Below are 14463 nucleotides of genomic sequence, written 5' to 3'. Positions count from 1 at the left end.
ATAAGCAGTCACCGAGATGCCCTGAGAATGGCAGTAGTTAATCAGCTTCTCCTGGGACAGGTACGGGTGGCACTCCACCTGGGGGGGACAAACACACTGCTCTTGAAGAGATGCATGAAGAGGGGGCCTCTGCTCTCTGAAAGATGTTTCAGAGTTCTCTGATTTCTCTTCAGAAAGTGGACATGCCCTTGACTTCGGTGGTTTTCCCTTGTTGGTGCAACTGACTAGTACCTGAAGCAGAGCTGTTGCATTTTTGGGTTACTGATAGTTTTATACATTGTTAGCTTGACAAAGTGATGAGTCAGAATTAGAACTGAATTATGCCGACACCATATTTGTGGGGTAAGAAGACTTTAAAAGCTCCTAAACCAGGACAAAAAGCATCAGAAAAAAGGTTACCTATATGAATTAGGACTGCAGGTGTGTAATAAAAGAACCTTTCATTTTCATCAAGATATTCATTAACTGCTTAATGCAAAGACAGGTTTTGGAAGATACAGTAAAAAATTCTCTATCAAGTACTAATAAATGAAGCACAATAGTACATTTGTATGGCTGCAGTACTTATTTGGCATGATTCTGAAAGATAAATTCATTGTTGAACATATGAGACTTATTTGTTCTGTATCTATAGTGTATGGTGACTGAGGGCAGAAGGAGAATGGTGGCGTAATCTAATATACAGCATAATCAGACAAGCCAAGACACTGATGGCAAACGATGTTTCTGAAAAACAACAATAACAAACTAAATAAACAAATAAATAATAAGGTCAACTTGGGAAATTGGTCTAGTTTGAGGGCTAGACTGCTGTGGCCTATTATGAATCAAGACAACATTTCTTTCTTAGGCCTGAAAGGAGGAAACAAATAATGTCATTATGTCCTCTTGTCCTTTTAGCAGCACCAGTCTTGAAATGTATGCTTTCTTTTTGTTCAGCAACCTCGACTCTAGCACATTTAGACATAAAAAAAAAAACTTATGAAGTTTAAACAGCAGCTGGTCTCTGTATTTACCAGGTGGAATGATGTTATCTTTTTCTTTTACAAATGTGTATCAAGCACAAATGTCACTGCAAGGTGACTTTTCTTGGGTAAACAAGTCCTTGTTGTACCTGGTTGTTGGCAGGCTTGTACTTGAGACCAGGCTTGTTGAGAATGGCTTCAAGCTGATCCTTGTTAAAGTTGGAGACACCGATAGCTTTGACCAAACCAGTGTCCACCAGCTCCTCCATCCCCTGAAAAAAATTGACCACAACAAATATGTTCACTTGGCCGAGTTTAAGTTTAGCAATTGTGGCTCCTACATATCACCCAAACCTCTTGAAAATATAGCTACACTGTTCCTATTCATCTCACTGATCTCAGACTTTAAGGCTACTCTACCTAATTTCTTTTCAGGTGCTAGAGAGTCTAGTGAGACTCAAAACAAATTGACACCATAAACTGATATACTGTAAGTGGGCATTCTTGTCTGTTTAACTCACCTCCCATGTCTCCAGGAAGTGAGTATTGTCACTGATAGTCTCTCCTGTGCTGTCCAAAGGAAAGAGGTCACTGCCAGCCTGTAACATGACAAACAGATATCAGCCATAAGGGTTTATGCTATAATACAGAGGCCGACTCTTAGATGTAACAGCTAAATCTCTCACAGATAGCATAATAATCACACAGAAAACAGGGAGAATATAACAGTGTGCCTACCTTGAAACCCATGGGCCAGTGCATTAGATAGAGGTCCAAGTAGTCCAGTTTAAGATCACTGAGAGTCTTCTCACAGGCTTGTCTCACTAGGGACTTCGCATGAAACGTGCACCACAGCTATGAAATGAACAGACAGGGTATTCAGTGAACAATCATGCATGCTCAAAAATCCACTGACTGAAAATGACGTTTTCAGGCAACATTATTATGCATGTTTTTTGTGGGAGGAATAACAATAAGGACATGCATATGCATTTCATGCACTCCCAGCTCACCTTACTCACTATGAAAAGGTCCTCTCTCTTGACCACGCCATCCTTGATCATGGCCCATATACCTTCTCCCACCTCTGTCTCATTCTCGTAGGCATACGCTCCATCGATGTGCCTGTAACCCACTGAGATGGCTGCTTTCACAGCTTCTGCAACCGTACCAGCAGGAGACTAATAGACAGGAATGGTTTGTTATACAGAGTCAGCATAGTTTTGCAGCAGCTCTGTGTTCCTGAGACATAGCCTACTGCATCATAATAGCACCATGGTAAATATCTGGTTGTACACTTACGGTGTCACTATACAGACTGTGTTTGGTTAAATATTTTGCATGGTTTTGCTTCACATGCACATTGTGCAATAAAAGAAGGGTCCTTTGGGTAAGGAGTTCTAGTTCCTGATTCCTTTTCTCAGTTTTGTTCTTGGGACACAGCCAGAAGGTTTGTTGGGTTACACTTTAGCATCACCTCATCTGTTTTATTGCTGCTATTAAATGCCCAAATTATCAGATATTTTATAGCAGATATATACTGTAAAATAATAAACAGTAGATAATTAACAATAAACATTTTGAATCTGGAATAATAATGTTATCCATGTGGGGCAGCTGTGGCTCAGGAGGTAGAGTTGCTGTCCCCTAACCGGACAGTCAGCAGTTTGATTCCTGTTCTCCCCAGTCTACATGTCGAAGTATCCAGGGCAATACACTGAATCCCAAGTTGCTCCTGATGGCCAGAGCAGCGCCCTGCAGGAACAACAGCCCCATTGGTGTACTGGAGACAAATTCCCTGTGTGTGTAACTTGGCCAATAAATGTGACTATTATCATTGTGATTAAACAATGCTACTGTAGGCAGGGTGTTCTTTTCAGCGTATGCTTCATTCTTCTCCTCCAGACATGCCACTATACTGGAGCCAACTTTTCGTGTGCTTTGGGGTCAGTAGTGGTGCATGAAATCCTTCAGAGTTTAGTATGGGCCTTACTGTGTAAACAGTAACTGCAACAGTGCCTGTTGCCACCAAGTCTTGCTGCAGGTCTTTTGCAGTCACTCGAGGGGTTTTCACCAACTACCTCCTCAGAAATCTGGTTGTAGCTGTTCATAGCTTCCTTTTTCTGCCACATCCAGATAGTGTAGCAACTGTTCCTTTAACTATGAACTTGCAAACTATGCTTCCAACCCTGTCTCTAGGAACATTTAGTGCTTTCACTATCTTATTGTATGCTTTTTAGTAACATTCAGTGCCTTCACTATCTTATTGTATGCTTTTTCTTATTTGTGAAAGGCAATGATCTCTTAAGTTTTTTGACAATTCATTTGACATAGCCACGTTTCTAACATGCAGTCAATAAGTTGTATTTTGTGTTGAATCAGAAGAAACCACTTGTTACATTACTTGCGTTGATCTATTTCAATTGTTCTTGTTTCATTTGTTCATTGCAAACAACTGAAGGTTTGTACATTTTGCCAATACACTCAATTTGCAGTGAGGGTTGAATAAGTGTAAACGATTAGGATAAGTAGTCATTTGCTCCTAACATAAAGTAGAATAAAGTTTGTACACTGAGTTTAGTCTGTCTGCAAAGAAGCACAACCCAACCCGTGTAACTTGAGCTAACAACTTTGCACACCATGCACAGCTGCATGCTGTTAGAGCCAAGGTTGGTTCCGGTTCTATCCTTAAGTGACAAAAATGCCAGGCAATAATTACCTGTGAAACAACGCAATTACTAATGCATTTAAATTAATATAGAATAGTCGAGTAACTCACTTTCCATGTCCCCAGTCCAACTATGGGCATATGCGCACCAGTGTTCAGTTTCACTGTTGTTGCCATTTCTCCGAAAGATGAGTAGGTCCCGAATGTTTTATGAAAACAGCCAAGTCGACACAGTAACGTATGTTCAGAGCCCAGCAGCAGCAGATAGCCGTCTTCGTTGATCGATTAACGCCTTCATTTCATTTCTGAGCCACGGCTTCCAGCGCCACACCCACTTGTTATTCTGGATTTACAAGCAGCAGCATGTAGTCTGCAAAGTAGGACTGGATAAGTAGGACGAATGTAAAATAAATTAGTAGGCTACTCTCTAATGCCACTGGCATTAAGGTGATTGTTATTGCTGGATTTACAAGCACCAGCATGTAGTCTGCAAAGTAGGACTGGATAAGTAGGACGAAGGTAAAATAAATTAGTAGGCTACTCTCTAATGCCACTGGCATTAAGGTGATTGTTATTGCCGGGGATACAGTCATTTCATCAGCCAGTGTAACGTAACTAAGCACATTTATTCATTTATGAGCAAAGTGCTTGTACACTTGTACTTTTTAACATATTGATTTTAGTTTTCCAGTAACTATTGATAAACAAGCTATGCAAAATCATATAAAATACTGGAAATATAATGTTCAATGCTATAAATTGATTGCATTATGAAATATTTGGCTGATTTTGCAAGTTGTTTTAAACGTCTCCCAGTTACTCACAGGCACTTGAAGGGGCAAAGAGCCCCTACCTCTCTTTGGGTTACTGTTAATGTTTTTGTTAATTAAGCTTTTCAGCCACTAGAGGGCACCATTACCACACTTACTAAATATGTGAGACAGTCCTAAGAGTAACATAATCACAGACATTAACCAAATTTAGCCAGTAATTACAGATACTGAAATGACTCATCAGTATTGCTCAGTTTAGTTAAGGCTCTCAAAAACCTTATGCACACACACCCAATATCTGACTTAACTTTATTCATAAAAAAATACTCCTGGAATATTAACAAGGTATGCTCATTGTCCAGTATGTGGCATATGATGTAGGATTTTTTTTTAATGAATCTTTATTATTTTGACTAACTTGTGGCATAATTATTCCACCTGTAAAGGATATGCACTATTGTGAATGTGCACAGAGACCAGCCTTAAACCCCAAAAGACTGATGAAAGAGGGAACAAATACAAGGTGTCTTTTCTCTCTTTTTTTTTGTCAAAATCAGATAAAACCTCACAGACCTTTAACTGAGCCATTCAACACTCTGAGCAGAAGATAAGAGGGGGAGCAATATAAAAAACGTACAAAGGGAAAGTTATGGGAGCCAGCAGATACTGTGTACCTCACAATGGCTCTCGCTATAGTTTGTGTCTCTTCTGATCTTCTCCCAGCTGGACGTGAGCTTTTTAGGCCCCATCTCGTCTGATCTAACTTCAGACAGTAAGGGCCTTTTGCCAGTCTGCAAACTGTCAAAGTACCCCAGGATTCAAACACTGTCGCATGCAGTCATGATCAAAGACCCACAGGTAAACCAGACGACACAGCCACATACAATTTCTATCTAAAAGAGGAAAGGAAAGTTTTCATTTCAGAGGCTCTTATTTTGCATCTGCAAATACACTTTCACTCTACTAAGTGCATAGATTTGAAAGAAGGAAAAGACAAATGACAAAGCATTTGAAGCTACAACAGAGGCCCTGAGCAAAGCCAAGTGCCTCTCAAGGAAACTTTTGGACAAAGACTGTAGACTTAGGTGAGGTTTCAGTGTGTTACTTAAAGAGTTTAAAGAAAAAAGGAAGACACATCCATAGGCTGTGGACGGAGAGAGGATGGCGGTGTGACAAATAACTACACAGATCACAATTAGCTTCTTTCTATTTCCATTAAATGTGGTCATAATGAATCCTTAGTGCAGCTAGCTGGTGTTGTCCATTTGCTCTACACTGGATCAGACAAGCTGTTCCATCAGTAAGACCTGACCTGTAGAAATCAAACACCTCATTTCATTTCATGGCCTTTGCGCCAATCACCCTGGCTCTTTCTTTTTTCTACCTCGTGCCTCTCCCATTGGCTTTGCTGTCTTTTTCCTCTGTTTCTTGCCAGAGTGCCCTAGGTCATCTCCACCCATAAATCCAATGTCGAGTGACAGCTCCTGCTTAACTCGCTTACACACTTGCAATCCACAGATTCTGTCTATTGAACAATAACTACTGTAGATCAGGGAGCGAAAACCTTACATCATAAGTAATTCATTGTCACTGGCCAAGTGCATTACATGTTCTTTGATATGAGGGATTTTTCCAAGCTCATTTGAGACATCATGGAAAATAATACTTTGAAATAAAAATAATTCTACTAATATCTAGATTACTGTAGGTAGACAGTCTAACTTGAAACTATTAGTCCATAAATTTGTTAATTGTTCAACAATTTTAATAATTCATTCATTGTTTACATATTTTAAGCAAATTGAACTTTTTTAGTACTTTGTAACATTCTTTACACAAAATCACTGAATACTGAGCTTCCATAGGGATGCTCACCCAATATTCAGGACATTTAACTGTGTACTGATAGCTACTGTTTCTAAAGGGATTTTTCCATTATAGGAATCTACCAAAACATGTCGTGCTGAGTAACAGGTTCTGTGTTTGTTTCCACTACAGTGCACTAAATTTCAGCACCCCTCAGGAGGTAGTACTAAAATCGATTACCAGGAATGCGAGGGGAGGAGAGGTGTGTGCACGCAGAGCAGTCACCGGTGATTGGTTAAATTGGTCTGCATCTTCATACCTCAAGCACTAGCATTACAAGCACCATATGTAAACACACTGCTGACTGCATGTGTTAGAAGAGCAGCCCCTCCCACCTTTAAACAGAGACCGACAGAGAAAAAATATAGTGGAAAAACAAAGCAGGATGGTCCGTGCCAACTCTGGAAGCTATGCTTGGTGATGGTTAAGGGAAATACGGGGTATACCGCTCATTAGGTTCTGATAGTGGAAACACAGCATAAGTCAGTTTTGACAATGTAATATTTAACAGCTCAAGTCCCATACAGGCACACCGTCTGAAGCATAACCACTACAAATATGCACAACATCAGTATACTCTGGTGCACAATGTAACCAATTTTGGACAACAGAGGGCCTTAGTGCCATTGTTGTGTAAATGGTCACATAGCATTAAAATTGTGTTAGGCCTTGATTATGTGAACAAGGGAAACCAGAGAAAATTTTGCCACTACTGGAATAGCTCAGGCAGTTTATTAAGTTAATGTTGTGTAATGTACAGTGAACGTGAATGGGCCTGTACGCTAACTTAACCCTTCAGCATTTCCTGCATTCCTTTAATGTTTATTTCTTTACCTGAGTTTGAACCACATTACAGTCCATATCCTTCAAGATGCAGTGCTGATTTGTTTTCATTGCTAATGTGTTTTTAATAAGGAAAAAAGTTACACTACATGTTAGATAAAGACTGCAAGCTACTCCAAGTAAGAGAGGCAACAGCTGCATAAAATCAAAATTTTCTCATAACTGGTGTAAGTATCTGGTTTTGGTTTGACTGTTGTCTTGAACTGCATGTGCCAGAGACAGTGAAGGTACTCACTGAACCATAAAAAACTTGAATGTTGGGTAATGTCTCAGCAACAACTGGATGGAAATGCCATGAAATTTGGTCCAGACATTCATGTCCCCTTAACAACTGTAGTGATGTCTCCTAAATTTTCATCTTGATCAAATAAAACTTTGAGTTTATTCAATACTTTTGTTCATGACCAAATACCTAAAAACTAATATAATTGCCATGAGCGTCATCAGTATTTGGTGTTAGTGCTAGTTAGCAAGTGTTAGCATGATACTAAGGAGAACATAGTAAACATTATAGCTGTTAAACATAAGCATGCTGTCCCTGTGAGCATTAAGTACAGTCCCACATAGCTGCTGCCATGGCTGTAGACTCAATCTTATTGCTGACCAATACCAGTTATATCATTTTCAGGCATATCAGGTGATGTCAGCTGTGATAATGGAGTGTCTGATAACTGAGAAGCAAAAGAATGTACGTAGCTCATGTAAAAAAAAAAAAACTTTGCATGAAAGTTCTGTGAGACACAAAGAGTAAATGACAGTTAGCCAAAAGTTTTTCATCTTTCACCAACTTCATTCCAAGAATTGTTATTCTTCAATCTGCAGCAATTGAATAAATCGTTTTTATATTAATTAGGTTTATGCTCTTGTGAAAAACGTATTGTGACAAAGCTTTGTATGGACCAAAATATTCTAAGGTTTCAGGTTACAATTACAAATGATTATAACATTATTATTTCATAAAAATTAATGGGTGGAAATTTAGCTTTTAACTACCTAAATTATTATAGAATATAGATTTTTCTTTTTCTATTTTCCTATCTAGATCTTACAGATCTAGTCCAAGACATGCACACTGTTTCAGGTGTATGCACTTACTTGCATCCTGTCAATGCACACAGCCTTGGCCGGTCTGTGAGCAGAGGTTTCTCCTCTCTGGCCCCTCAGACATGGTTTGGTTTTTTTGGCTTGATTAACCACCTAGTTCTGTCTCTCAGACACAAGATTGCAGGGAAAAAGCAAGTAATGAAGTGCTTTTGAATTTGCATTCTTGAGAGCTTTCACAGACGCCTTGATTTCAGTCCGCCTTTGCTGTTTGTTCTTCGTCAAGAGATGTCTGCTATTTTAACGGTAACACGTAACAAGTGTCCATCCAACCTCCTCCATATTGCTCCCTCATCAACCTAACCGCCATGAATAAACACAATCAACATGCATCTGAAGGAGAATTTGGAAGCCTTTTCTCTCTAATCGTACCCGATGGGTTGTTCATCACTGTCATTATGCAGATTACAGAGTGTTCGTGAATACTATATCGGAGCCCTTTCCTCTGGAATGAAATGTCGCTGTTCCATAAAGCTGACCAAAAGCACTTGTGGGTTTTGTTCTTTTGAGTCAAGCCATGCCGATCAGGTATGGACAAACTGTCTCAAGAATATGATATTAACAGCATTCACCCTACACTTGAAAGTCAAACCTTTATTCTTTTGCAATGACCTTGACAACAATATTAAAGTGTAAATGTTGCATAATCAGCTGAGGTATCTGTTGTAACTTACCAAACAAGGACTGTGGTTGTATTGAGAATTTCCAGAATAAAACTCAAAACTAACAAAGCTATATAGGCAAGTAAAACGTTTTTGTAACTTAAATTGAAAGTTTTTAATGCAATTTCATTTATTTACTGGCAACTATGATTATGCAAGACAATGACTTGCCAGAATCTGTGATTATTTCTGTCCCAGGGACAGTTGATGTAAAAAGCTTCCCTTTGCACCCTGCTCTTGTGTGGCTAAAAAAGAGGAAATATTATTTGGTTTACATCTGGGATCCTTTCACTAGTCCCTGCTTTCAGGAATGATTAAACATCAATAGAAGGTTGATCAACAAGCAAGTTTATTTGGCTAATTTCAAAGAAGCAGAGAAGCAGACAACGCTATAGTATACAAAGAAGACCTGTCTTCTGCCAACACCAAACTACAGGTAAGGGAGAACTTGAGATTCCTTTGCTTGCCATATACAGTACACTAAAATACTACTGCAGCTCCCATGCAGCATACATTCTCTTATTATATTCTTATATATTTTTATTATATCTCTGCATTTGCTGCTTAAAGTGCCTTAGATTTTGTGTTACTTATTCATCTACATTATATTTCATTAGTATTTTGTGGTATTCATGTGGACGGCGAAGTAAGAATTTCATTGTACAGGGAAACACGTTTCCTAACTGTGCATATGACAAATAAACACTGACCTTTGACCTAAAATGCAAATAAAACTGTCTGGCAATTTAATTTGTGCTGTAATGTGTAGTTTATATGAGCAATCCTTGCTAATATCTCTAATGACAAAAGGTCATCACCTCACTTCTCCACAAGCAACATTCTATTTGACAGGAAGCTCATTAGTGCCTAAAAAAATATTTTTAGATATAAAGAAAGTTTTTTTTTTGGCTATGAAATACATAGTTTTTTTTTAAAGATTTGTAAATACAATACAAAATTTGTGTAGATAAGCACAAATTTAAAGAGATACATACTTCACCAAGTGATTTCTTACATGAAGACTTTAGAGATGACAGTGTTTACTATGATAACCTAACTGGTTACAGTATCTTTAAATAACAAAATTGAGATCTATCATTTAGTTAATGTATAGATCACCATATATCTGAACTCAATATTTTTAATTACTATAATTGCATAATTCCCCCCCCCCCAAAAAAAATTGTTTTCACAATCAATGCCATACACTATGCATCTCTATCAGATGTGTTTAAATGCATATAAAAAAATATACAGACATTTGCTCCCGTCTATATTCACATTTATTAATGAAATTGCCTTTATAAAAGATTACATTGTTTCATGTAATCCCGTCGCATCCTATGTTTCCTGGTGACAAGGTCTCGTCCTAGCATGAGCATGTTGTTTGTTTTGATAAATAAGAATGACACAGCGGGAAAATCTTTAAAGTTCCTCATGGGGTACTTCCTCGTTGTTTTTGGGTCACCTGATATTATTTACAATATATTAAGAAAAAAAACCCCGAGAACTTCTCTAATCTTGCATCACGGGAATGTTGTCTTTAGAGCTGTGTGCATGCAAGTTCAGGGCTAGGGAGGGGGAAAACCGCATGAACAGACTGAGCTGTAAGGTAAAGTGGGTGGATGTGTGATCAAGCCTCATGAGATGATGAGTCACAACCAAGATGACTAAGTACCATTTTTTTTAAACAAAATATCTGTAAAAAAAAATCCTGTAGTGCAGAAGGCATTAGATAAAGTGCTATATCTGGTTAATTTGGGGATAAAGGGCTTTAAATGTTCAATAAAACATTCAGTGTGTTGTATGTTTTTTTTATCAAAGAGTTGTAAGAATTTGTGACAGTGGTGTGTAGCTGTGTGGTGTGAAATAGTAGATGTGTGTGCATTGCCATACAGCTAGTGTATTTTCAGAGAATGAGGTGGAAACTTGGCATAATGTGCAGCATAATGGCAGTGTGCGTATGACTCTGACAGTAAGATTTGTGCAAAGGGCACTTTGTGAATTTTGCTATTTTGAGAGATCATTCTTGTCTGAGTCATGGGTTGCTGTGCATGTAATATAGAAACTGACAGCTAATGACACATATGCCTTCTCAAATATATGAGGACTTTTTTCTGGTTTGTATGGGTATAAGTTGCAGTTTCGAGTAGGAAATAAAAGTATGTCTGTTTCATGATACTGAATGGGAGAATACAACACCATCTTGTGGTTAATCTGGAAATGACCACTTGGATTTTGATATATACATTATCAAAGAAGTGCATTAATGCATTTATAAATATATACAGTATATGCTGAACATAATTGCTTTTGGTTCCCCTTAAAATAAATGATCTTGGCTTTTAATAATAATAATGTCAACAATTAAAATTGTGTCGTAGCATTACAGGTCACTGTACGCTAAGACAACCAGCCACAAGGACAGTTTCTTCCCCCCAGGCCATCACTCTGATGAACACTTCACCCACGACAGTATGACAGTATGACGGGTTATGCCTATTTATCTCATTCACAATGAGCATTCCTTTGTCTGTCTGTATTGTTTACTGCCTGTTTATACTGCTTTTTGCATTGTTTGTACTGTTTGTTGCTTGTTAATACTGTTTATTTTGTTATACTACACAGCCTTATGTTGGTTTACTGTTTACTTGCCCCTTGCATGGGGATATGTACATACACACTGAGAGACGATGTACCAGAGTCAAATTCCTCGTGTGTCTGACACACCTGGCCAATAACGCTGATTCTGATTCTGGTTCTGATCAGCACTTGCACAGTCCCATAGAGAGATATATTTAAGTAGCGGTGGGCAGGAGAGAGTAATATACTGGAAGAATGTAAACATTGTCTGCTCTGAGGACTGAGCTCAAAGTGAGACAACAGTAACCTCCTCTCAGCAGTGGTGCACACCTTTGACTGATAAAAAATAAAAATGATAGTCTACAGACTCTTCCTGAAACCAAAATTTGAAGTCATAAAACAGATCTGATTGACAGGTGAAGTAGACACATATGGAATGTGTCAGTTTGCCTTGTCTAGAAAGGATGCATTTGACACTGCACAAGCAATGCTGACTGTATATCTCTGTCACATTTGAAGAATAATGACAAAAGATCTTACATGTTTTCTTTCCTTTGTACAAACTAGTTTCTAACCATTAAAACCTACCTAGGGGAGAAAAGACTAAAGTAAATTACTTTTAGTCTTTATGTGACAGGTGACAAAACAAGAGGTTTCATGACAGTTTATAACTTCCATATATGATCATATAGACTTGTATCTTACAGTTCAGGCAGGGACACTCAGATCTGACATTAAATGTCAAAGCAAAGACAATAACTTAGCGAGAATGACTCAATTAAAAACAAATAGTTTTTACTGTTAATACAAATAACATCTGTTATAAAAAAGTAAACATAATCTATTACTCTGTAGAATGTCATTTCATAGCCCAGCAGACATGAATATTCATAAGATCTATTCATAAGAGCAAGCATCAATAAAACTAAGGTTTAAGATGCAACTGGAAATGTTTGGTATATTTTATATATATATTTTGCCTGTCACTGTTTATTATTGGATCGTTTTAGTCTTAAATATTGTTATAGGTCTCAAAAATCCTGCGTCAGTCAGGCTCTAATTTACATGGTGTCTGGCGATGTTTTTTTGGTAAATGTGATGAAAATCCCCATTACATTTTGTAGGAAAAAATTCGATTTTTCTCCAAACACTAGAATCTACATTAGTAAGTATGGTTAAAATATATCCAGTACTGTATAACCCTTCCTAATGTTGCATTGCCCTGCCGGTCTCTCTTATTCTTGTGTTTGGAATTCGAACAAAGAGCTGAACCAGAGAGGTTTAAAAAAAACTTTATATGGTGACCTCAACTCTTACCGCAGACTGAAAAGGTTCTGTAATAATGACTTTGTGGACTTTGAGGAGTGTATGTTAAGAAGACTTTACTGGTGTGACCATTGATAGAGGTTGGATCTCCTGCGTGTCTGAGCTTTTCATCATTATCTTGGCTGAGCGACTCACGTCTTGAGCCCAAGGAACAAAATGATCACAGCAACTTTGTTCCTGACACAATGGGATGCCAGGATGAACAATAAGAAAAAAATTAGAAGTGAAAAAGGCAAATAAATAGGTGCTTCAATACGTGACAGGCCAGCAACAAAGCCCACTGTGGAAGAGAGGGAGAACAAGAGAGAAACAAAGGAAGAAGGAGAGAGGTCTTCATGAAAATAAACAGTGGAGCTCAAACGGAGGCAAGGGTTGAATGAATTGGAGGTGATGATGAGTGGAGAGCTGTACAAAGCAGTACATCTATAGGAAAGGTTTTAATGAGGCAGTTGTCAGCATGTATGTGAGCATTCTCATCTGGAACACAGACACAGAAAATCCTCAGCAATATTGCCAAACTTCCTGTTTCCATATGGGTGGGTGAGGATTTTTATAAGTGTGTAACATGGACAGACAGACAGATGAAAAAGATACAAATTTTAATCTGTTAATCCTTGAAAACTACACAACCCACAGTGGAATTTTTTTCCTATAATAAAAGTGTTTGTTTTTAAACTACTTGATCTTAATTACTGAAAAAACTCAAGAAAATTCGGAAGGTGAGCAAAATTTTAATTTTTTTTTGTAATCTCTTACTTATTGATAACACATAAGTCAGATCACAGAGAATCAGGCAAACAATCCGATGTAAAAAAGCACATGTACTGTTGTTTGTTGTCTTCCAGTGACCCCAAGGCATTCTGTACACTCTACATTCAGAGCAGCAGGAGGCCTTTAGTTAATTGTCAGGTCTCAAACAGGTTGAAATAGGGGTAATGTTTGGTGAACAATCATGGGACCACAAAGCGGTGATCTCATGAGTTCAGGACAGCACAGTCCCACTGTTTATACATTATATGGCCATTCAGCATACAATCACTAATGAGCCATGTTAGCTAAGGTAAGCTAACTAAGGAGAAAGGGAGTTCTCAGGTGTTCACCTGAGCCTCTCAAGAGCAGCTGCCCATTCATTGAATCACATGCAGAACTTGGTCTAAAATATCTCTGACTTACATCATACTCACCAGAGATGCTATTTATTTATAGACAAAATCCATCCTCCTTTCTTTGCGCAGGAAGACTTCAATGACTGTCACAGACATGATCTCTGCGTTTCAGTTTCATCAGTAAGTCATTTTCTATAGCCATGAAGTGGCGAACAAACCCTTTCCCAGGCTGAGACAAGCTAGCTAGCTTCAGGGTTGACCGACCTCTCCTCACAATGTCTAGCTCTTCTGGAAAAGTCCGACTTGAAAATGGATTTTTAAGTATGTCCGAGACCGAGTCAATTTGGGAATCGCAGACTAGACAATGAAATTCAATTGAAAATTGGGGGAGCTAATATAGAACGAGTACATGAAATTAAATTTCTTGGTGTCATAGTTGATGACAAATTCTCCTGGAAATCTCATATCAGATATGTTCAGAACAAAATAGCAAAAAATATATCGATATTGGCAAGGGTTAGATATATTTTGGACGGGAAAGCACTACGCATTTTGTATTCTTCATTGATT

General features: G+C 38.2%; 1 protein-coding gene across 2 annotated transcripts in view; it reads right to left on the bottom strand.

The window, feature by feature from the left end:
• Window positions 1–3910, bottom strand: part of akr1b1.2 (aldo-keto reductase family 1, member B1 (aldose reductase), tandem duplicate 2) — a 6227-nt gene extending 2317 nt beyond the window's left edge. Inside the window, exons 1-5 of one of the 2 annotated variants that reach the window (XM_020614407.1) lie at window positions 3745–3910; window positions 1979–2146; window positions 1704–1820; window positions 1487–1564; window positions 1115–1237 (exon numbers count right to left, since the gene is read on the bottom strand). In XM_020614407.1, the coding sequence (XP_020470063.1) occupies window positions 1115–1237; window positions 1487–1564; window positions 1704–1820; window positions 1979–2146; window positions 3745–3810 (552 nt within the window). In that variant the 5' untranslated portion in view covers window positions 3811–3910. The remainder of the gene's footprint in view (window positions 1–1114; window positions 1238–1486; window positions 1565–1703; window positions 1821–1978; window positions 2147–3744) is intronic. The other variant, XM_020614408.1, reaches the window with a different exon arrangement.
• Between the last annotated feature and the right edge of the window lie 10553 nt (window positions 3911–14463).

Source organism: Monopterus albus, unplaced genomic scaffold (assembly GCF_001952655.1).
Source record: "Monopterus albus unplaced genomic scaffold, M_albus_1.0 scaffold145.1, whole genome shotgun sequence".
Classification (NCBI taxonomy): Eukaryota; Metazoa; Chordata; class Actinopteri; order Synbranchiformes; family Synbranchidae; genus Monopterus; species Monopterus albus.
This window is presented reverse-complemented; position numbering and strand designations above follow the sequence as displayed.